At 42.5% G+C, this 25,207-nt stretch overlaps 1 protein-coding gene across 1 annotated transcript in view; it reads left to right on the top strand.

The window, feature by feature from the left end:
- Positions 1–25,207, top strand: part of Nup93 (nucleoporin 93) — a 99,386-nt gene that overhangs the window by 56,243 nt on the left and 17,936 nt on the right. The window contains exons 4-8 of the mRNA XM_052166512.1: positions 9,164–9,226; positions 15,650–15,778; positions 21,012–21,086; positions 23,339–23,428; positions 24,725–24,864. Of these exons, the coding sequence (XP_052022472.1) occupies positions 9,164–9,226; positions 15,650–15,778; positions 21,012–21,086; positions 23,339–23,428; positions 24,725–24,864 (497 nt within the window). The remainder of the gene's footprint in view (positions 1–9,163; positions 9,227–15,649; positions 15,779–21,011; positions 21,087–23,338; positions 23,429–24,724; positions 24,865–25,207) is intronic.

Below are 25,207 nucleotides of genomic sequence, written 5' to 3'. Positions count from 1 at the left end.
TATATATGAAATATGCCAGTGCTTTTAAAATGAAGTTTACAATATTTTTTTATGACTCCGGCTATAGATTATTCTGCAGATGAAATATGGTCAGAGTGGGGGATGATGATGATGATGATGATGATGATGCTTTTTTGAATTCCCATCTCTTTTAAGTTTGGAATTTTTGGAGCCAAGTATAAAGTTTATTTGGTATAATCAGCTTATCTGGGTTTAGTAAAACAAGATTTACTGCAGTAAATAACTTTCTCAAGGTCAGGCATAAGGAAGTGATCTCGTCCTACATCCATAGTGCCGCATCCCTGACCTACATGCTGTCTGCATCTACTTCCTTTGTTTTTTTTTTTTTTTTTTTTTTTTTTTGTTGTTGTTGTTGTTGGCTGGCTGACGGATTGAGAGTCAGCACAGTCAGTCTGTCTGTGCTGGAGCAACCTGACTCACAGACATATATTCAGCTGTCCCAGAAATGACTTCTGAGGTGTGCAGAGAGTCTTCCTGGGCTTTTGTTGAAGATTGATACACTTACCAATTTGTCCTTTATAAATACACAATTAAAAATATGATCTCTCCTGCAAGTGAGGCTCCTAGGCTCATGACGATGGTTGAGCATGAATAAAGGCATTAGCTGGGATGGAGCTGGGTTCTCCGAGGCATCCCTAGCAGACAGCCCCTCTGACATCCTGCAGGACAAAGGGATGAGTAAAAGGATTTGGCTGCCTTTAATTTGGGACAAGGCCATTTATCAAGTAGAAATTGCTGTGTTCTCCACTGCTTATATTTTCCAGACCTTCAGCTGTGTCTGTGTGGTATGTGGTGCTTTTGCAGCATTCCTTGGCTCTAACAGAGTCTAAAGGTTTCCAGCCTTAATACAGAGGTCTAGGGGAGAGCAGGACTCCAAGCACTGTCAACAAATGAAAGCTTTACAAATGACACTGAAAACAATGTGAAGTCAGAGAAAATGTCTTGTTTGGTTGTTTCCAATTTTTTTTGAAAAATGAAATTTTGAATTTGAAGGGATTGCAGTGAACCCAAGGCTCTCTCTCTGCTGTGACACCCATCCTGGCTCGTGCTCAGACCCATCAGCAGAAGCACGGCTACATAGCAGGAGGAGCTACAGAGTAGGAGAGACTGCGGAGCGGTACTGACTGCAGTGTGAGCGACTGACACTGGGTACCAGCAGAGAATTACTGTGAGTGTGGCTCAGTCCTTGTGCTTTCTGAGTCGAGCTCAGACTCAGTCCTAAGCTCCGTGGAAAGCAGGTTGCTAGCTCTCACTTGACTGACTGAGACTCACCTTCTGCTAAACCCCTACTCCCAACCCCCTGGCTCAGTGTCCAAAGCTTGCTTTCATTTTTTTTTTTCCCCAACAGGGTGAAAGGCACAAGATCAGATGAGGCTCAGGAATCGACTCCTAGTCTTGTTTCTTGTTAAGAGTAGAGAATACTTGAGTAGGTTTTCTCAGAGAGTTTTAAGGGCCATGGAAAGGCACTCTGCTTATAAGCCAGGCTGCTATTGAAGTGCTTCCATTGATGCTGCAGGGCAGGTTTACCCTAGGTCCAAGATGAACTTGAAGTGCTTTTTTTTGTCCCCTAATGAACCCTCCTTGTTCCTTCCCTGGAGCAACCGTGGCGTCCAATTTTGAGATCCTATTCATGTCTTTGGGTGAGGAGAAGCCTCTGCTGCTGCTCTCAAAATGAGATTTGTCATCATGATCCGTACAGCACTGTGCCACATTGCCAGGGGCTGCCACCTCTAGCTCCAGACCTATCTGAACATGCATCTGCTGCCACCTGCTGCCAGGGCTGCGAGGCTCAGCACAGGCTCAGCACAGGCTCACACAACAGCATCAGACTAGGGATGTCATTCTTGTCTGTCTGACACTACTTTCTTATGGGGGACATATGCAGTGTATCAACAGATAATTTGACACTTTTGTAGAAAACAAGCAGTGGGACTTACTTTAAATCGGAGTTGGAGAATAACGTGTGAACGGTAGTGGAGATTCAGCCTCATTCTATATATTATCTTACCACAGTACTCACTACCTGATAAAATGACCCGAAGTGCTTTAAGACATTATATAAATTCTCCAATTTAAAACTTGGGAACTACCCAAATGTAAAAGCAACTGTTCTTTGAGTTCCATCATTTGCACTTGAGTGATTCCTGGGGTGGGGGCCGGTGAAGAGCGTGTCCACGCCAGAGGACACACAGATGATTCCTGGGGTGGGAGCCGGTGAAGAGCGTGTCCACGCCAGAGGCCACACAGTGTCCACTGTGGATCTGTTTCATCCACCTCCTTCATCCACCCCCCCCTCCCACATATACACAAAGAGAGGGTTTCAATATATAGCCCTGGGTGTCTTTGAATTCTCTATGTAGACCAGGCTAGCCTCAAACTGACAGAGATCCACCTGCCTCTGCATCCCAAATGCTGGGATTAAAGGCGTGTGCAGCCACACCCAGTCTTTCCTTGCTTATTTCGTCTTTATACCTTTTTCTTGTGTCTTGGCAATTTATTCAATTGCCTTCTTGTTAATATTCTGATTTGGGGACTCGCTAGATGACTCAGCAAGTAAAAGCATTTACTGCCAAATCTAACAACTTGAGCTCAATCTATGGAGGCCATGTGATGGAGAGAGAGAACCAACTCCCCCAGGTTGTCTCTGACCTCTGACCTCTACATGTGCCATGACCCTTGACCCAAATAAGTAAATGTAAAATTTTAAATTTAAGTATTTTGAGTGTTGGTTATTACACATTTCCTGTTAATTTGTGTCTATCATGTATATTAAATAGAAGGCAGCACAAAGGTTCCGTGGTGTCCACTATGGATTTTGCATTGTATCAGATACTTTTCGATAAATGTCCATGGGCTCCATTTGACAACACGGATAGCTGGTTGGTTGTTAAAGGAAAGAGAGAATAAATAGTGTTTTGTGTCATGAGGGCCATATCAAATAGGCTTTTCCTTTGTGTAGCAGCCTCTAATTGTCTGCTTGCACAGCAGTGAGGCACTTCATATGTTCAAGTCAAGCTTACTTGTTGTAGATGGGAGCAGAGACCTGTAAAAAAGGCAGTGTAAAATCTATTTTTAATGGCTTTTCTTTTCTGACTTAACTGCACATAGGAAATTTTCCCATTAGAGATTCTTTTTAAAAAGATTATGGGGTGTGTGTGTGTGTGTGTGTGTGTGTGTGTGTGCATATGTGAGTTCTAAGGCTCTGAACTCAGGTCCTCATGATTTCAAAGAGAAGAGCACGTGAACAGTTGCACACTGTTAGAAGGCAGATAAGCTAGGAAAATGTGTCCATTAGGCAAAACAGAGGTCTGTGTGCCTATGCCTCTTCTCTGGGGTGGTTTTTGTTTGCTTTGTTTGTTTGTTTGTTTGTTTTGGGTTTTTTGTTTTTGTTTGGGGTTTTTTGGGTTTTTTTTTTTTTTTTTTTTTTTGGTTTTTTGAGACAGGGTTTCTCTGTATAGTTCTGGCTGTCCTGGAACTCATTCTGTAGATCAGGCTGGCCTTGAACTCAGAAATCCACCTGCCTCTGCCTCCTGAGTGCTGGGATTAAAGCACTAACAACTTGAGCTCAATCTCATCACTGCCACGCCTCTAAGGTGTTCTGATCAGCTGAGTCTATATTGACTACAGTAAGGCTTATCTTCCTGGCCTATAGCTACTTAGGAGCCACTTTGGTCCCTGGTCCCTGAAGTCCCTATAGTATTGGTAGGAAAGTGGACGGAACCTTGAAGTTCTTCTGGTCTGGGTTGTTCACCATCAGGCACATGACAAGGCAGCCGAGTTCCTCTAGCAAAGATGGACTGGAGATGTGGCACAGCAGTTAGAGCACTTGCTGTTCTTGCAAATCTGGATTCAGTTCTCAGCACCCACATAGTAGCTGTAACTATATGTAAACACTCAGGCATGTGTGTGTGTGTGTGTGTGTGTGTGTGTGTGTGTGTGTGTACGTGTACATATACATATAAGTGTATAGTGTATATATATACTATGAATGTGCATATATGTATATACTATATATACTATGAATGTATATATACATACATGTGTGTAAGAGAGTGAATGTGTGTGTGTGTGTGTATCTTTTAGACTTGTGATGTCTATGCTTCTCTGTTGTTGAAGGATTGGCCCTGGATGTCATCGAATTGCCTAATTCTTTCCTGAATGGGAGCTATTGTGTGTTCCAGAAAGCTGGAAACCAAAACCCATTCCAAGAGCCAGTGAAGTGTCTATTCGGGGCCCTGGAGGGAGGAGCAATAGGAAAGCTGGGTGTAGGCATATTATTCTCAAAGGCCTGCAGGCATCTCTGAGGAGGAGGGGAACCGTGCACAGAGGCCTTCCCAGTAGTGGAGACCCAGCTCAGCCTTTACCTTTGTACCCTAACTTGATTTTCCAGAGAACCCACTTTTTGGTAAATGATAAAGATGCCTCTCCAGGATGAGGACAGGCTTTAAAGTTTTAAGAAGAGTCCACAGAAGCCAGAAAGAAAAGAAGCACAGAGAGGAAGTCTATTAATCCTACCAGTAAGAATAAGACCACTACCACAATTTTTGAGCCAAATTTGAAGATAGCTTTATTTAATACTGGCCAGAATGATGGATACTGTATTCCCATGGTATAGCACTGAATTACATTAAACATGGCCTTAAAAGGGCAAGAGCCACAAGGCTATGTACCAACTGCCTTTGTCCAATCAAGGGCGAGCATACATCCTGACATACATCCTGCCTGTGTGTGAGCAAGCACATCCTGTACAGCTGGGACAACCAAGGTTGTTCACAGAAGCAGAAGCACGATTCTTCTCTTACATAGCATTCCAGCATGTTATCTGCTCTTGGCAAGTGGGGCTTACAGGTTAGAGGCATTATAAATCTCCCAAGCATAGTAATTTAAACTTAAAACATAACTTTAGCCATAACAAGTCAAGGAAGAGGCTTGGGAAACCTGGATAGAGACAGATTACGTTTCTGCCCAACTGTTCAGTTTATTCTTGTTATGCTTTGGATTGTGGTGTTTTGAGACAGGGTATTACTGAGGCTCAGACTGGCCTTGAACTTGCAGCAGTCTTCCCAAGTACTGGGATTACAGTGGTGTGCCACCATACTTGGCCCCATCCAGGCTCTGAGAAGGAAGAGGATTAGGAAGACAACCCTTTTGATGTTTAATTTTGCTTTCATTATTTTATATGGTAAAATACATTATTGCCCCCATCTTTAATTTAGCTATTTTATTCCAGCCTTGTGTTACTGTTACCAGACTTGTTAAGAGCCAAAGCATGAACCTAGCTAGGGGTACTTATTCTCTACAGACCAGTTAAAGGAAAAAGTAAAATTGAAGAACGGAGCCAGGTGTGGTGGCTCGTGCTTTTAATCCCAGCACTTGGGAGGCAGAATCAGGTGGATCTCCAAGTTTGAGGCTAGCCTGGTCTACAGAGAAAGTTACAGGATAGTCAAGGCTACACAGAGAAACCCTGTCTAGGGTGGGTGGGGTGGGTGAGTGGGGGTGGTGGTGAACAGAAAAAGATTTTTTTTCAACATGGTCATCCTGGGAGAGGATCAAATGGTCCCTCCAAATCCAGCTTCAGGGTCCTGACATGAGGTTTAGGTTAAAACAGAGAACAAGAAGTGTGCCTAGCCAAGCAATGCCAGTCTGATTGTGCTGCTCCCCACCATCATCCAACTCCAGTCTGGCCTGCTGGCTGGTCTGGGAAGTTGTCAGACCTGTGTGAAGTTTCTTTCTTGGGGACAAGTTGCCCCTCTGGCTGGCACTAGGTTTCAGCCCTTTTCCTCCCATCATGTGATACCTGGGGAAGTTGGAATTTCTTGGGTGGTCTCAATAGTTTGATAGCCAATGGGAGAGAGACAGAGTCTTTAGAAAATCTCCATTCATTACTTTTCCCCAAGGGTTTGTTCTTTAGAAGAAATTAATCACCACTAGATGGCATAAGAGCCCATCACTACTGTGTACCTGAAATCTTTTTAAAAGATAGGCTGCTGATATATAGTATTAGAAATATATAATATGTATAATCTATTCTAATGTTTCCTTGTAGAAAGGAATAAAAGATAAATATCAAAGATCATAATAAATGTAATTGGCCCTACAAATAACCAAACATAAACATTCTAAAATAAGCATTTTTGTCTGGCATGCACAGTGTGGTGGCACAGACCGGTAATGCCAGTGCTTGGGGGCTCTACTAGGAGAATCAGAAGTTTAAACAGCCCTGGAGAGAGAAATAGCAAGACCTGTTGGAGGGGCATGGAATATATGCAGATTTTCTTGTCATTATTGCCTAAATAATATGGTATATAAGCTCTTAATCCAGTATTCACATTGTGTTAGTGATCTATGGTATAAACTGTGCGCAGATCACATGCAAATACTGTGCTATCTGGGAAAGGGTCTGGACCTGTCCTCCAGGCATTCTGAGAAATGATTGTGTTGTAGGTTGTATGTACTACAGAGAACGGGTAGTTTTTGAGGTACAAAATGGAGTGGTCTTTGTTCATATGTGGGTCATATCTGAAACCTGAGTCTTATGCACAAATGTTTCATTTAATATGTTGAGAATTTCTAAAATACAGCTTTTAAAAAGACAAGGACCTTAGTCTGATCCTAATCATTTATTATTTTCTTTTTTCTATGATAATCTTTTACTTTTGGAAATTATAATAAAATTACATCATTTACTCCCTTCCCTTTCCTCCCTCCAGCCCCTCCCATGTAACCCCCTGCTCCTCCCATGTAACTCCCTGCCCCTTCCATGTAACCCCCTGCTCCAATTTTCTTCAAATATGCGGCCTTTTATCTTTAATTGTTGGTAATGTTGGTTTGCATGTGAGAGGGGGAGAGAGAGAGAGGGAGGATGAGAATTCTTTTTAATTCAATCAAGGGCTCTGTTTTATGAGAATTATTTCATTTTTAAGAGATTGTGTCTGACTACTGCTTTGTATGCAAGTATGTATGTATGTATGTATGTATGTATATGTATGTGAAATATATGAATATAGGCATAGTTAAAAGAAGTTAATGTGCTGATCATTTGACCTGGGAAGATCGAGGAAGCATAGAAGGGGGATAGAATATCAGATTTAGCATAGTGCCCTCTGTATCAGCCATACCAGAAAAGCTCATCTAGGCCTTATCAATGGTGGCTTCTCCTCCCACTCCTAACCTTGTTCGCACAGCTTCCTGAGGCAGCAGCACATAGTCCCTGCCCACCTATTGTTGAGCAATATCAATCCATAGTAGTTGATGCATAGTTTTGCTTATGAATGGTGAAACTGTAAGCCTTTAATTTAGCCTTAGTCATTTTAAGCCCTTATAAGAAAGATAGTGAGTTGGATGCTACACAGTTGAGACCCTCCTTTTTCCTGAAGGACAATGTATGCATATTTTATAATTACATCATTATCTCCCTTTCCTGTATGTGGGGACCATTATTAAAGAGGGACTGAAGCCTCTCCCTAACCCTCATTTCACAACCCTGTTGTCAGTATAGATAGCAGTCTGCACTGAATCCTTAGAGCTGCCCTGGAGCCGGCTTCCTGCGGGGACTGTTGGCTGGCTGCAGGCTGCTGTCCTGCAGGGGAATTTTGGCCAGCTGCTGGCTGCCAGCTGCCTAGCTCAGTGCACCATTCGGTTTGAAGTACGAGAGCAGGTGCAGGGGAGTTGTGGGCCAGTCTGTAAGGGATTCTGGAAATCTAAGAATATTATTAATATCTTATCCAAGTTATACTCCTGTATTGCCTTCCAGCCACATTTGTTAACCAGCAGCCTAAGAACTAGGTTATTTGGACAAAGTGCAGTAAAGCTAAATTGTTAAAATACAAGTATTCAAACTAATCATATCTGTAGAAAATCACCAGATATATCTCTTTTTTTTGAGTTTTGTTCAAAAAAAATTTTTTATTTGATATATTTTTATTTACATTTCAAATGATTTCCCCTTTTCTAGACCCCCACTCCCCGAAAGTCCCATCAGTCCCCTTCCCTCCCCCTGTTTTCCCACCCAACCCTTCCCACTTCCCTGTTCTGGTTTTGCCCTATACTGCTTCACTGAGACTTTGCAGAACAAGTGGCCACTCCTCCGTTCTTCTTGTACCTCATTTGATGTGTGGATTATGTTTTAGGTATTCCAGTTTTCTAGGTTAACATCCACTTATTAGTGAGTGCATCTTAAGTGAGCTTGCCATTTAAAAGCATTTGTGTAATTCTTTCTATTACATTCCCCAAATTATTTTTTTAAACAATCATAAAGGAAGCATTACAAAGAAGGCAGGTCGGACTGGAGAGATGGCTCAGTGGTTAAGAGCACTGACTGTTCTCCCAGAGGTCCTGAGTGCAATTCCCAGCAATAACATGGTGGCTTACAACCATTTGTAATGAAATCTGACACCCTCTTCTGGTGTATCTGAAGACAGCTACAGTATACTCATATAAGTAACATAAATAAATAAATCTTCTTTTTTTTTCCAAAAAAAGAAAGCAGGTCATTAAAATGTGTAAGTGTATGAATAGTGTGCTTGTCAACTAATTGTAGTTTTCCTTGTTTCTACTTAGACCCCTCAGCCACAAGCTGTGGAAAAGAAGCTTTACCTTTGTATAAAAGACAGAATGTTGACCCGTAGTCTGCCTGTGTGCATCTGTGGCTATTGTCACAGTCTCTTGTGTCCTCCCTCAACTGACCTCATCTCAGGCAAATGGAGACAGTGAACAAGAACAAGGAGGTTATCCTGAGGTCCCTTTCCTTAATGCCTCCCACATATCTGGACAATCAGTATTAATGATAGAGCAGTGTATTGAGCCTTGGGTCCAAGAACTTGATTACATTATCTCATTGTTATACATAAGTCAACTGACATTTAGAGTTTGGCTAAGGTCCTGCCATTAGTAAATGAGGCACTAGGCTTTGGCAGGGGCAGTGAGGACAGAGAGTACATGAGTCTCCAATATCCAAGTCTGGCCTGCAACCCTCCTGTTACTGAAAATGGCCTTGAACTTGAATACTCCTATCTCCACCTTGGTGCCAGAAATTAAAGGCATGCACTACTATGCCGGGCTATTGGGAGTATTTTTTGCTCAGCAGTGTACTTCTGGCTCTTTAGAAATCACCTTGGTTATGTGGCTTTACTTCGTTTTCTAGGGCTTCCTGAAGAATGAGAAAGATAATGCCTTGTTATCTGCGATCGAAGAGTCCCGGAAGAGGGTAAGAAACAACTGACATGAGATGCATGAGTGATGGTGTTCACCAGCGGATTGCAGATCCTGCCTGTTCTGCTTCCTTTATCTTACCACATGATGGCAACACTTTTTTTTATAATTAAAATTTTGTTTTATACTGTCTTTTTATTTCTAGTAGGGGGCTAGAGGGGCATGTAGGACCAGAGGACAGCTTTTGTGGGTTATTTCCTTTTACCATGTGGGTTTGGGGTTTAAACCTAGACTTTCAGGTTGTCATCAAGCCCTATATCACCATAGTAACATTTTTTCAAATGCTTCTAAAATATGTTTGGTATGCTAAATGATGGCAGATACATCACCCAGAGTAACCATTATTCATTCTAACCTATCTCCACCCCTACAAATGCTCTCAACCCGGAAATAATCAGAGCAGATGGTTTTACCCATGTGTTTCTGGATGGTTTCATTCTGGGAGCGAATAATAATTGTTAGGTGAGATTCCCAAGACACAGCAGTGTAGCATCCCGTGTTGGATAAACGTGAGCAGTTTGCAGAAGCATTCCCTTGTGGTGCTCATAGGTCATTTCCTTACTAATGTGAGTTCACTCCTCTCACTTCTGACAAGGACTGCAGTCTTTCAGTAACATCCCAGTTCAGAGTAAGAGTTTTGAAGCTCCTGAGAGATCTTTGGGGAAGAGAAAGAAAAGGTTAGCTGTCAAGTTAGACCTGGCTCTGAGAAGGTGTCTTCTCCCAGAAGCACCTGCCAGTCTGCCTATAGTGTCTCTCTGCAAAGGAACTGGAGGAAGGAATGCTGTCTCTATTGCAGTGTTTACTTAGCTTTGATGCCATGTGTAATGTGTTTATGGATTATTTGTGTAATCTGAAAAGTAATAAAGTGAGAGGTACCTCTGCTTGATGCACTGTGTTAGTAAAAATCCTCAGTAGGACCGATAGCAGGCACGGCTGCCTTCTCTAGTGTGCAAGAAATGTTCCAAAGGTGTTACGTGGCCAATAAGGAAATTCCAGTTTCATTAATTACATTGTTGGCAACAGTACTTAATCTTGGAAATAGAGAAATTCATTTGATTTAGATTTGAAGACATTTAGAAAGGGTTTTTGTTGTTGTTGGTGGTGGTTGTTTGTTTTTTGTTTTTTTTTTGGGGGGGGGGGTTGGTTGTTGTTCACTCTTGAATTTCTTACCAAAATTGATTATCCTGTTATAAAAGACCAATGAAATTAAATTAGGATTCTTGAATGCCTCCAAACCTTATTAATACATTTGCCCTGGAGAATGTGTTTCTGAAATTGGCAGTCTCTAAATATTGTGCCACACTGAGACTAAATGTGCAGCCAGCCAAAACATTTAGGTGACATGCCACAGCACTAAATGTGTGCATATGTGTTTATGAGGACAGCATCCCAGTGTTGGGAGCCAGCCTGAGGGGATGCCTCTCACTTGGCTGGACATCGGAAGGTTGCTGCTGAGCAAAAATAATTTTCAATAAAAAATAATTAAAAAATCAGCAGCTTCCTGGCATGTTGGTTTCAATTTCATGTCTGAATGACTTGCCAGTGTCCTGCTGAAATGCCGGAAAAACAGACTAGAAAACCACAAATGCATCCTTGCTTTTCCCAGTTAGTGCATCCCAGCAGAGACAACACAACACTCCGAGAACGTACAAAGTGTTCCTAAAAGCTGCCACAGCTCAGTAATTATAGGATGTAAAGCCAGAGCATATTGTTCTCTTCATTTTGGTAAAATGGAGTTCAGGAGCTCCCAACACGTTCTTAATTCAGTTGCCCAGTTTGCTCCTGCCTTCTTTTCTTAACTGTGATCTATAGGTAATGCTTTCCACACATAACAGCAGTTGTGATTCAGCTTTAATTTGTTATATCCCCCCCCCCCCACCCACCGTGGTTGTTTTTGCTTTCCTTTTGAGTTTTAGGTATGTACATTTCCTTTCCATGTTTCTTTCCTCTTTCCATGTCCAGTTCCTACCTTGCTTCAACCCACCCACCCTGCCCTTTTCTCTAGCTTCTTTTTTGAGTAACTTTGTTGATTGCTCCTCTTTAGTTACCATTACTTTTTGTGTCTCTAGTTCAGTACTGCAGACTTCACTGCAAACCCAACAGGCCACAGATGGGCAGATGGGCGGCTCTTCATCCCTGATTGGTCCACAAGCTAGACATTCCATTGTCTCTATGATAAGCTGGGAGTGGAATGGTTAAGACAAGAGAATTGTAACGTTGGCCCATTTACTTTTATTTTATATTCTTTAGCACACCAATGATAAATAGGGTGACAGTTGTTTAGATTGCTGGCTGTTTGTAAATAAATAGCCTGGCAAACTTCTCAGGGACATGTGAGCACTTGAGTCCCCAAAGCTTCCACTTTTCAAAGCTGTTTGGTATTTCTGGAAGTCTAATAAACGAATTGGCTTGGGGTGCAGTAGTTAATTCCAACTGTGGTTCCTTTAACCCTTACCTGGTGCTGGAATTCTGACAGACCCCACTGTCCTCATCCCTGCTTTCTGTGGTGGTGTCTTGTCTGTGTTCTTCAGCTGCCTTCAGCTGGTTGTTATCCAGAGAGCATGTCTTCAGGAGAAACCCTGCTGATGCAGTAGTGTCCTGGGCCAGTGCCACAGCTTGGCCTGTCTTACTTGCTCTTGAATGAAAACTCTTTCCACCTGCCCTGGTTCTCCTGCCTATTTTTTGCTGTAGAGAGAGGCTCAGGGTTAAAAAGACAGTGGCTTCCACTAAGAAGAACATTAGAAAAGGTGTGGTGTCCATTGTGAATCACATCCAGGGAATCACCTCTTTCTCCATTTCAACTCCACCTTTCTAATCTGTCACATGTCTCTAGTCAAAATGCACAGCCTTTGTGTTTACGTTTATACATATTAACAAGAGACAAAGGTTTTCTGTATATGTTCCAACTCTGGCTAACTGGCTGGCCTACCTGCATTCCTGAACCCATGCTTTCTGATTCTCAATACAAAGAACAAAACAGGGGAAGAGTTTTAAAAGCTTTGTTCATTTCCCCATGAGTACATTGTAGAAAGGGTATATAGTATGCTGCTCTTCTTCCCAGTCATTGTGTATGTTATATTGCATCCCTTGTTTTTTTTAGCCTGCATTTTTAAAAAATTATTTACATTTATTTCTTTATTGAGTGTGTTGACTTTAGCTGTCTTCAGACACCAGAAGAGTGCATTGGATCCCATTACAGATGGTTGAGAGCTACCATGTGGTTGCTGGGAATTGAACTCAGGACCTCTGGAAGAGCAGTCAGTACTCCTTTTTTTTTTTTAAAGGGCTTTTAGGGTTTTTTCTTTACCTTGAGAGCCCTTTTATTCCATGGCAAAGGGTTTTTACCATTAACTGGATGAAATTAGCCTGTTAGATGGTAATCCTAGGGCTGCAGAGCTAGCTTAGCAGTTAAGAATACTTACTGCTCTTCCATAAGCAGATCCAAATTCAATTCCCAGTACTCAGTGTCCTGACATTATAACTCTAGTTCCAAAACAATATGATCCCCCTCTTCTAGCCTCTGGGTACCAGGCATGCACACAGCACCCATACAAGTGGGCCAAAACCCCCCACACAAAAAAGGGGTTGAAAATTCTATCCTCAAGGACTTATGTTCTCCCCTTCCTTTTATCTCAGTATAGGGTCAGACCTATGTCCCTAGCATCAGCCTATGTTCCTAAGAGTGGAACAGGTTCAGGCAGGTGATGTAGGTAAACTGAAAACTCATTAGGCAACCCAATTGCTAGCATCTTTAGGAAATAAGCCATACTGATAGGCTAGTGTATATAGTCAAAAGCAGGTGAGAAATGGTCAGGAGTGACTCTGAAATGAGAAGATCTTTGCTGCTTTTTAAAGACTTCTACACAATGCTGTGGCTATTCTATCATCAGAATGAGAGTTTGGTGTTTAGAATCTATTAGGTGAAGGTAGATCAACTACCTTCCTTCCACCCTTTCTTCAGTTCTCATGTCCTTATGTCCACCTGCTGGAAGACTGATAAAAGGAAACAACCTTTCCAGAAGGGAGTCTACTGCTTCTCGAAAGTGTTTGCCAAGTCCCTTCAGTTTAGGGAGAGGGGAAGTATTCAACTGTAAATCTTCTGATGATGACCCTGCAGATTAACTATCATCTCAATCCACAAAAAAATGATATGTCTGCTAGCACCAGAATTGTGCCTTTTCTTTGCTGTAGTCTTGGGGTCTTCTGTGTAGTCCTGGCTATTCTGGAACTCTATAGGCTAGCCTCACATTGGTCTGCCTCCTGGGATTAAAAGCAGTTAGTTGAGTGCCTTCAGCTACAGACCATTAACTTTTTTTAAACTAGGAGTCTAGCAGAATCAAGGGCTCCCCTCCCCACAGCAAAAAAAAAACCCCACTAAACTGCTCCCTGCTATATAAATCTAATGCCCATGCTATCCTTACTTTTAGACAGGACCAAGACTGCAACGTCAGTGTTCTTAACTGCTGAGCCATCTCTCCAGTCCTTACCTGCATTTTAATACTATTCAATACTCAGTGCATTCATAGAAGAATATATTTGATTTTTCTTTTTTCTTTTTTGTTTTTTTGAGACAGGGTTTATCTGTGTAGCCCTGGCTGTCCTGGAACTCACTCTGTAGACCAGGCTGGCCCAAACTCTGAAATTCAATGGGATTAAAGGCATGTGCCACCACTGCCTGGCTATTTGATTTTTCTAATAGTTCCCTACAGTTTGTGAACATAACTTATATCAGTATAAATTATCTGCATTGCCCAAAATAAAGCAGGCATTACTAATATGCTCTCAGTGCTGCCTAATTAGATGGCAATCTCATTGTGAGTGAGATAGCCTTCTGAAAAGTGGGCTTAATCTGGGGGGAACCTGATATACCAATTAAAAAATTATAGGCCTAGAGAGCAGCCTCAATTCAGTGTAGCTTACACACATACTTACAACATAGTGTAGCTGTGTTGGTTCTGTCTTCCTTTCTTCCTTTGCTTCTTACTTTTCTCCCTTCCACCTCTTGCGTCCCCCCCCCCCCCCCCCCCCGCCCTGTCCCCGACCATCAGTGCCTTTGCTCTAGTTTCTTCCTGTCTTGTCTTTGCCACTTGACAATAGTGTAGTCATTGGACTAGGATGCTGTGAAATCAATTCCAGAAGACTTTTTTTTTTTAAATTTTAGTGCTTTCTTCCTGTTACAAGAAATATTAATGCTTTTAAAATACATAAACACATAAAATCACTGGAAGAACCCCCCCCTTTAGTGTGAGTTAACTCTTAAGATACCAAGGATTCATCATTGTTTTATGTCCTACAAAGAAAAGGTACTACCGTGTCTTTTAATAGCCTAATTCCAAAAGGCTAGTAAAGATGCCTGTTTTAGTACACATAGGGAGAGATGTTCATCATCACATAATTAGAAGATACAAACCAAAGTGACAGTGAGCTACTGCCTAAGTTCTTATTAGCAACAATAGCAAATAGTAAGTTGGTGAGAGTGCAGGACAATGGGAACTCTGATTCACTGTCAGTGGGAACTAAAGTGCTATATCCTTTATGGAAACGTCTAGCCTCAGAAAATCAAGAGATTACCAAGATGGTGTCAGTGACTCTCCATCTGAGTACCTCCCCAGCATTGAAAGCTGGGACTTGAAAGATTTCTGCATACCCACCTTCTTAACAGCGTTATGTGAGGAAATTTGGCACATGCTTCAGCCTGGCGGATGCTAGGGACTGCTAAATAAAGTAAAGCAGTCGTAAAAAGATAGAGTGTAAAGTTCCATTCCTGAGAGATAACTGGAGTAATCACATTCAGAAAGAGCTGGATAATGGTTGCCAGGGTCTGGGTAGAGAAAGGAACGGCCTGTTATTAGTGAACAACTACAGAGCTGCAGTTTTGCATCAGCATTCTAAGGACGAAGGTGGTAGCCGTTGCGCCTGTGCTTCATGCCACTCAACTGTTCACTTAAAACTGGGAAGCTTGGCTTGGAGAAACAGCCCATCAGGTAAGTGCACTGGCTGCTTCTCCAGAAGATGTGGGTTTGATTCCCATGTCCAGCATGGTGACTCATAATCACATGAACTCTAGGCTCAAGGATCTGAGATCCCATCCTGGTCTCCCTGGGCACTGGATATGCATGTGATGTGCAGGCGTCCATGCAGGTAAAACAGCTATATACATAAAATAATAAAATAATTTTTAAATGGTATATTTTATATATATATTCTCACAATTTTATGAGTCTTTAGAAATGTCTTCACATTAGTTAAATAGTATATTATAAACCATTGCTAACAAATTTTTTAAATGATAAATTTTTAATTGTGTGGGTCTGCTTCTAGAAAAGTGGTGGGTGGATAGGGGCTCCTGTTTTGCAGTTCTGCATTGTTTTAAAGGAAACCAAAGTCACTGGGTCTGTTCTCTGTTCCTGTGTGGCAGACCTTTGGCATGGCTGAGGAGTATCATCGAGAATCAATGCTGGTCGAGTGGGAACAAGTGAAACAAAGAATTCTGCACACACTGCTGGCGTCAGGAGAGGATGCCCTTGACTTTACCCAAGAAAGTGAGGTAGGTTGAATCAGATAAATCACCATCAGTTATTGGTAGTTGTACTGAGTTGCGATGGTTCTTCTCTTTTTAAAGATTTAGTTAAAAAAATAAAGACAGCGTAGGGACATGGTTCAAAACTTAAAACATGCTATCTCCTGATAGCACGTTCTGTTCCGCTTGGTAGTCTGTAGATCATCACTTCTTCCTTACACACATATCTAACACTGCTTTATACAAGTGTACATGTCTGAGAGTCTAGGCTAATTTGTGTAAAGTATTTGTGTGCTCCCTTCTGCATCTTCTGTCTCACTGCATGTTGGAGATCTTTCCTGCAAGGAATCTCAGGGGCTATATTTAGGTCTAACAAACCTATCTCCTCCTCTTCCTCTCTTCCTCCTCTTCCTTCTCTTCTTCCTTCATTTTCCTTCCTTCTCCTCTCCCACCCCCAATCACCTGCCCCTCTATTTTTTCTCAAGATAGGTTTTCTCTGTGTAGCCCTGGCTGTCCTGGAACCTGCTTAGAGACCAGGTTGGCCTCGAACTCAAAGAGATCTGCCTGCCTCTGCCTCCTGAGTACTGGGATTAAAGCCCTGTTGTCCTTTCTAAAGTAATTTCAGAGTTGGGGGATGCAGCTCAGTTAGAGCAACATACACAAAGCCCTGGTCAGTTCCTAGCCCTTAGGAGAAAGAGTAGAAATTCAGTATCAAAGCCAGCATATATACATGAGATCCTATTAAGTTCACAACAAAAAAGCATCTAAAAGTAATTTCAGGAATAGCTATTGAAAGTTTTTAATGTTTTAAAAGTGAAGATATTATTATTACCAATGCTTCTTGTTCAGTCTTTTTGGTGAGGACCTAGCTTTTTTTTTTTAATGAGACAATTTTACTATGTAGCTGAAGCTATCCTCAGGTTTGCAAACTTCCTCTCCTCTCCTCCCGAGTTCTGATTTCTGATTTACAGGTATATGCCCCAGAGTCAGTGCAGTTCCCTACACTGTTACTGTATATGGAGATAGAGAAGCTCAGGCTCAGAGTAAGAACATGCTGCAAAGCCCAGAACTCCCAAGTCTTGGCTGTATTGAAGTGAGGGTCAAGGATTTGGTGGGTTTAAGATTAAGAACCAATCTTTCTGTTCAGCCAAGCCTCGAGGTAAGTAGCTGCTGGTGTCTGGTTATTTTGGGAAATTGTTCCTTAAGGACACTGTCCTATATTTCTTAGACTCAAAGACCAGCTGAAAACAGTCTTTGAGGAGGAAGAACTAATACACAAGACCCTTGGCTAATCTAGTGTTTCTCTCTCAATTCTTCCTGAGTCTGAGCAAATAATTAGAACAACTCCTGGTTTTATAAACTTCATTTAAAAAAAAATGGTGTTAGTAGGTTGTGCTCTGTACAGGGATTTGAAAGTAATTATAAACTACAAATGAAATATTCTTCCTTGATTGCTCTTCTCTCAAAAGTAGACCAGTCTACTCAGTAGGCTCTTCCTCCATGACCTCCAGGCCCCTTGGAGAGAGTTACCCAGGCCTGGACTGTTCTCTGTTGGGATTTTTGGCAGATTGAACAATGTTGCTGTGTAAGTTTTCAGGTGATACACTCAAGTCTCTTCCATGTATCCAGAGAATTGACATTTTCTGAAAACTTGTGGGAAGTTTTTGTTTCTTTGTTTTAAGATAGGATTAGGGTTTTAATATACAGCCCTGACTAGTCTGGTGGTTCTCTGCATAGCATGACTCCCTTCATGTGATCCTTCTGTCTTGTTCTTTTTAGTGTTGGAGTTACAGGCCTGAGCTTACAAATGGTTTATTCAGCTTACGTGTGGTTGTCATTGCTTTTGTTGTTTTTGAACTTCCTACATAAAGTGTAAGGTCTATTCATTAAAGTATAAAAATCCTAAGTATGTAATTCAGTAAATTATTAAAAATGAATGCATTACTAAAACAATCCCAGCATCTCAGCAGAAGCCTCTGACCTGTGCCCCACTACCCAAGGTCCTGCCTCTTCCAACTTTATATAACCGGAGCCATAATATGTGCTGTTTGTAGTTTGGGTTTTGTTTTTTTGTTGTTGTTGTTGTTGGTGGTGGTGGTGTTTTTGCATAGCACTCTACTTGTATATATTATTGTAGTGGTAAGCCATTCATTTAATGGCTGAACAGTGTAACTAGTTTTGTGTGCTCATTCTACTGTTGGTGCACACTTGGATAGTTTCCAATTCTTGGCTTTTATAAACAATGCTATTAAGAGCAATTCTTTTATCTTTTGATGAAAATATATTGTGTCTCTTTGGGGGTACACCTGAGAGGAAATTGCTGGGCAAGAATATATGTGTGTGTTCAACTTTGGGGCTAGAGTTTGGGTTACTGGAAGGGCACTTTAGGTTCAATTCTTAGCACCCACCTCCCTCCCTCTCTCTCTCTCCCTCTCTCCCCCTTCCTCCCTCCCCTCCTTTCCCTCCCTCCTTCCCTCCCTCCCTCTCCCTCTCCCTTTCTCTTCCCCCCTCTCTCTCACACACACATATTTTAATATTTTTGTTATTCTTTTGGTTTTTTGAGAGAGTCAAGCAGGCTGGCTTCAAACCCACAGTGATCCTCTTGTCTTAGCTTCTTTAAGGGGCTGGAATTAAAACGTGAACCATCACACCTGTGAAAGTTCTACATTACTAGACGTTGCCTCTAAATGGTTTCATTATATATCCTCCACCATCACTATGTGAAAATTCCATTTGTTTCATATCTTTGCCACACTTGGTGTTGTTATCTTTTGGAATTTAGCTGTTCTTGTAGTACGTAGAGTCCTGGGCTTTCATAGGCTCTTTCCATGTAATTTCCTTCAAAATGATGGAGAGATATATTATCTCTAATTCATCTGTCCTGTAGAGGAGAGCACACAGTTTGAAGGACAGATGACAGGTATCAGAATTAAACCTGAGCCTGGATTTCTCTTGTGAAATACCTTTTCTTCTGTAATAAGGACTGGGAACAGACAGAAAGCTGCAGCCCAGGATCTGGCATGGGATGCATGCTTCAGGCCTGTGCAGTGTTGCAGCTCTACCAGCGTTTGGTAAGCTGCACATTGTTAATATCAATTGTTTACATATTTTTTTTCTCATTTGATTTATGAAGTATTGCTGAGAATGAAAAAATTTTTATATAAATAGAAAAATAATAATTGAAGAAGTAGGACTTGGTGAGTATACTGTTCTTTTCTGGGTACAATTGTTAGCAGTTGTTGGATCAGAGCCGTCAGAGAGGAGACCTTGGATCATTTTGAGTTAACCTTCTATTTAAAGAAAATGTCCAGATTTGGATAATGTAATATAAAGCTGAGCCTGAGGCTTTCAGGGAAAAAATTTAAGGCAGAAATGAACTGAAATATGGCAGTGTCTGGAACATTTGTTTTTCCCGGGAGCCTTTCAATAACAGAAGAGCAAAGAAACTGTTAATACCTATTCCTGGCAAGTTTTAATAAAAGAAGTGACACTTTAATAGCATAAAGTTACTTGGAAAATTAATATTCTTAGGATGCCATTGAAGGATGAGATATAGCTTTTAAAGAAAGGTAGGGATTAAGAGATTATTAACATTTCAGGTGTCACCTAGATAAAAAATAATGTGCTTTAGCGTAAGTCTCTTGAGGCTATTGCCTTGCTGTGGATTCTTGTGGCCCAGTTCTTGCCTCTGGTCAGTGTAAGGAAGGACTCCCGTGTCTGTGGCTTGCCTGGCAGGATGGAGGTGAGCAGCATGGGAATTTTAACAAACATTTAAACTGTATTTGGAGCTGGTGAGATGGCTCAGTGGGAAGGTCCCTGCCATGAAAGCCATGGAAAGTGGAAGAGGGTGATTCAGCCTATCTATGTCTACATGCATGCATATGTCCAGGCGTGCAGACATAGGTACATGCATACACATGTACATATTCTCTCTCTGAAACACACGTTTTTTAAAATAAAATAAAAAAACAGTATTTAAAGGTGGGTTTAACTTAGGTAGGTTGGATTTTGGCCATGGTCACGGGTGTATCTCAGGTGAGTTGTCTGGAAAATGACTCTCGGCAAGCAACATACTTGTGGAGAAGCTGAGCTGTGCTTCATGACAGATGACACAGCTGCTGCTCTGCTCTGTGGTGTGTGAAACTGGAGAATAGTGAGAAGCCACTGATTTTGATAAGACACTTAGTACGGTATTTCAAATGTCAATTACAGCTTTCCCATATTTAACATCTCTGAAATCACAACATCTTATTCACTTATGGGTTGTAGTTTGTCAGCATTTTTATTCTTTCCAACAGATAGTGGCATGTATGACATGTCTTAGATGAGTGATGTAATTGAGGGGTAAATATAGACTGAGAGTTTGAATTTGACAGCCTCACACTAGATGCTTCTATGTTGTGTATCGTGCTCCTTGTCAGATTCCTAAGGGATGGGCCTAGTTCAGATGCTGGGGTTTGAGTAGAATTCTAAGCACAGAAAGTGCTCCACTGCTCTTTGCAAAAGATGTTCAAAACAGGTCCTAAGGCAAACATTCTGTGTATGTGTTTGAGCCCTGGAGGCCGTGAGAGAACTCCTCTATCTCTCCTTGTGTGGTATCACTGGATGTAGTTTTACCCTCGACTTGTTTTGTGCAAATCCTATTACAGTTCTTTCTCCCCTGCCTAGAGTGAACCCTCTCCTTGGGAAAGTTTTACACATGTCTGCATATACTTTGTACAATCATGGGTGCTAAAATAAAAGTGTGCCACTCCCTTCTGCTACATGCAGAGAGACCTGGTTGGAGATAGGAGATGTAGGGAACATTCTCCCATACAGTGTGCTGGCATCCATGTTCCCAGTTCTTAGGCAGCTCTGATTGTGGAATTCCAGCTGAACATTTGCCAGCCACTTCTATTCAGGAGTTGCGGTGCACACATCTGTTGATGGATAATTGACTTTATGTGTGGTAAAATAGTGGCTTGGCCAAGGGCAGCTGAAGGAGAGGTGCTATTGAAAACAGGAGCATTAGGCAAAAGTCATTTAAATGGAAATTCAGAGGCTGCAATCAAGTACTCTTTAAATGCATAATTTTTAAAATGAGGTTTTTAGTACTGGAAACTATTTCCTGGGCCTGTTAGAGAATAGCTGAGCCTGTGTCCTTGTAGCAGTGCCTTGCCGCTGTTCTCCATTGCCTTCCCTGTTCAGGTTACAGACATGGATGTGTTTATGCGATTGAGAGGACTGTCGTTAACTAATGCTGCTGTGTCTTTACCTATAGCCGAGTTACATCAGTGATGTGAGTCCTCCTGGTCGAAGCTCTCTGGATAGCATTGAGATGGCCTATGCCCGGCAGGTGAGTATGCCTTTTAGGAAGATTTAATCCTGGAGGAGGAACGCTGTGATCCTTGGAGAGTCACGGGGAATAGTGATTTCACAGCAGAGTCAGACCTGAAAGCACGGGGGGCTTCTTGCTCATTGGATTAGTTAATATTTCACCATGAATGCAACTGTTCTCCATTCTGTTAAATGGGGTAATCTCATGACTCAGGCAGATTGGAATTTGCTCTCTTTACTGACCAGGTGTTTCTTTGGGCATTGTTGGCAATAGCCTCTGGGGAAAGAAGCAAATGGGGTTCTGTATTAACTGAATTACTTACTTGGCTGGCTAATGGAACGGTCAGATCCTTTTACCCTTACTGAGTGGGATTGTCAGAAGGCTGTCTGCCTTGATAAGCAGTGTGCCGACACTACGACACTACGTAGCATTGCAGAGGAGGTAAGATGCTCCTGCTGTGTCAGGGTCGTGCTCCTGGTTGCTGCATCAGTAAGCACAGATCAAGATCAAGGTCTGTGCGGAGCTGTGTGCAAGACTTACCTGGGGCTGACTCTTGGAATAAAGGAATGCAACTCAACAGTGTTACACTGTAATCGCCGCTTTCCTTCACAGAGTATCCAGACTTCCATCATTTAGCTATGACCCTGAGAGGACAGGGAGATGTATTCTACACCCATACAACCCTGGAGTGAGGGAGTTAGGGGTAGAAACAGAAGGCTACTACAAAAGGGAGCAGGGCCTGTGAGGACCATAGATCCTATAGTCTATGATAGAGGACTTGCTTCAGCTGCTAGTTAATTAATGTTAACTACCACATATCAGAAATCTTGATTAACACTTGTGATAAATATTCTAAATGCTTTCTTAGTATTAAATGTAGATTCATGTTAAGTGATAGTAAAAGCAGAGAATATACTCCACAGGATGGTAGCAGATTTAGGGTTAAAGTCTCTTCCTCAGACATTGCTGCTTCAAACTCTAGGCAGCTGAAGCCCGCCTCGTCCTCCAGAGATAACATCCCCTTCCTTTCACTCCATATTACGCCACTAGATTTCATTTCCTTCTCCAATTTTTTGATCCCTCGCCTTCTTTCCTATACTCACTCCACATCAGCATCCTGTAGGTTTTACCTGGCTGATTCCCTTGGTTGCTGTGGCTACCACCAGCTCAGACCCAACAAAATGACAATGCATGGAGTAACAGTGTAGCTTCTTCTTCTAAAAAGCTAAACTCTATAGAACTTAACCTTTGCAGCACCAGGGTCAGTAGGTGGGTCTCTCAGCAGATGCCTAATGTTTATGTACTCTGTGGAATACAGCCTTCCAAAGGGAGGCTCCTAAGACATGCTCTTTGCGTGAATAAGTACTGCTTATGTTCAGAAGCTGTTAAATCTGTGTGACAGCCCTGGAAACTAAATGACACCAGCATTCTCCATTTAAAGTAGAAGAGGCTGAAGTTCTGTGGGTCATGATTGCCTTTAGTTCAGCCCTCTTCTCACTAGAGCAAGGACTTCAAGATGTTAAAGAAAGTCTTCCACAAGAGGAGAACTTAGTTTGTAATCATAGTTATTTTAGTATTTTATAAGCCAAATCCAAAGTAAAATGTTATCATCTTAAACCTTAAGCATGACATCAAATCATCGTTGTGGTTTTTGTTTGGTTTGTTTTTTGTTTTGTTTGTTTGTTTCTTGAGAGATTTTTACCTGAAGAGCAGAGATTCTTTCTCTTACATTATGTGCTGTTTTATCCATTGTGGTAAGTGATCAGAGGACAGCCAGTGGGAATCAGCTTTCCTTCTACCATGTAGGTCTCAGAGATTTTAACTCCGGTTGTCAGGCCTGGCAGCAAATCCTGAGTTCTCAGGCTGCGCTATGCTTTCTTGGGGTAATATTCCAAATGTATAGCAAACGCTGTCCTGTCAAAGAAGAAGGCAGCTGCACCCTACCCTGTCCATGAGCCCTGGCCCTGGGACCATTCCGTCCTCTAAACTGGATTTACCAGAGCCTGCCTGTGCTTCTGTAGTGTGCCATCTTCCCTTCCGCTCCTGGCCTCTGTCCTCCATTATCTTTGCTTGTGTTTGTCAGGTGTTTGTAAGGCTGGGCTCATGGTTTTCTTTAGTGTGCTGGCCATAGGTGGAGGCCTGGCCTTGTGACTGATTAGGCACTTTGAGAAGAAAAGGCCTCTCCTGACCTCTTGCTGGCTTCAGAGTGCCTTCTGATCTTAGAAGGAAGTGGCCGTAGCTCGTACTGTTTGCTTTGTCTCCTTCCTTAGATCTATATCTACAACGAGAAGATTGTGAGTGGACACCTACAGCCTAACCTGGTGGACCTGTGTGCCTCTGTAGCAGAGCTGGATGACAAGGTAGTGCCCAGAAATCCATGTTCAGTGTTCAGAGATGCCCCTGGGGGCAGCACCTTACTGACTAGGCTGTAGTATGCTGAGTCCGTTTTAAGAGATAACATTCTTTTTTTCTAGTGTTTTATGTAAGTTTGGAGTGGTTTTTTTTTTTTTTTTTTTTTTTTTTTTTTTTTTTTTTGGTGGCTTTTTAAAAATACATCCTCAAAAGGTCTGGTCTGGATTAGTCAGAGGTAAGAGAGCCTGACCTCTGTTTGGCTTCTTACCCATTTTCTCTCCTCAGGTCCCAGCACACTCTCTAAGGACATCAGAATGGCGAGGGCATAGTTTGTGCCATCTCCTTGAGCTTACCCATTTTCTTTTTGAATCCCCCCAATTTTTATTATCTTCGCCCTCCCTGGCCAGCTTACTCGTTAGGAAGAACAGCAGTGGGTGCATGAGGTGCTAGAGGGAAGGCGGAAGGACGGGCAGGCCAGTACAGAAGCAGAGCACCCATACATGAGTTTGCTTTTCAAAATTGTGCTTTTTCCCCAGTAGTAGATTATAAGGCAATACAAACAGACGGGAAGACAGGGTGAGACTGCACTGTCCGGCTGCTTGGTGCCCATCCGGCAGCTTTCACTGCAGAGAGCCGTGCCAAGAGAACCAGCCTCCCCACCGCCATGCACTCCTCTGCTTCTATCTTTAGAGTGTTGCTGAGGGGCCAGAAAATGTGTATTGAAGGAGAAATGTAGAGCCTGGGGAGAGGAACACAAAGAAAACCCTCTTTCCTGGAGGCGCTCTTGAGGCGGAGTGGGAGGGAGAACAGGAGGCTGTGGCACTTATTGATAAAGTGGGCTGCAGCGGCGGCAGCCAGAGAGCCCTGGGAGGGCAAAACTTGTCATTTGGGCTAACCTCTTATTTTAAGCCTTAAGAAACTTAAATAACCTTGTAAGGACTTGTGTTTAAATTCCTAGAGCTCTGAGTAATTAGATATGCAGTCACTCTCTCTTAACGGGGGACCCACTGAGGTTCAGCTCTTGTTACTTTCTTCATGTGCCTGTAATGATGGAGGTGCTTCTGTCAGGCCTGGCATGGCAATTGGTCTGAGAGCCAGCTCCAAGCAGGGAGGGGCACTTCTCTGTGATCATAGAGAGCTCCAATGACTGGCGAGGCAAAGGCCCATCCTCTGCACTGAGTTTGAGCCGGGGCATCTCAGACGTAAAACCTCAACCCTTCCTCATTCTGCCTGCCAATGCAGTCATAGTCAGGTGACTCCTCCACCCTTACAGCGTTGTCATACACAACCATATTTACATGCAGAGCATTTCTGACATGTGGGCCATGGTAAAACAAATGACAGATGTGGTACTGACACCCGCAACTGATGCCCTGAAGAGCCGAAGCAGTGTGGAAGTGCGAATGGACTTCGTCAGGCAGGCCTTGGGATACCTTGAGCAGAGGTATGACAGCTCTCTCCCATCTCTCTCTCTCTCTCTCTCTCTCTCTCTGTGTGTGTGTGGGGGGGGGGGTCTGGTGGTGGGAGCAGGCTTTACCTTCCCTAAGGTCACCTGTTTCTCAGTGTTAAGTAGTTCTGGGATTGAGTGTGTCATAGCTGGAATACTTTAAACTGACTGGAGCAGCTCACTCTTGCAGTAAATGACTTGGAGACCTAGCGATGCCCCTGTAACTTTACCCTCCCTGGCCCTGCCCGGTTAACCCCCGAGTCAGGGCTCTGCATAGCTGCTGAGGCCAGTACTTTGTGCCTGGGCTTTCTTGCCACCTCCTCACTAATCAGAGGTTTGT

This window comes from Apodemus sylvaticus, chromosome 21, assembly GCF_947179515.1.
Source record: "Apodemus sylvaticus chromosome 21, mApoSyl1.1, whole genome shotgun sequence".
Taxonomy (NCBI): domain Eukaryota; kingdom Metazoa; phylum Chordata; class Mammalia; order Rodentia; family Muridae; genus Apodemus; species Apodemus sylvaticus.
The sequence above is the reverse complement of the archived record's forward strand: the minus strand, read 5'-3'. Positions and strand labels throughout refer to the sequence as shown.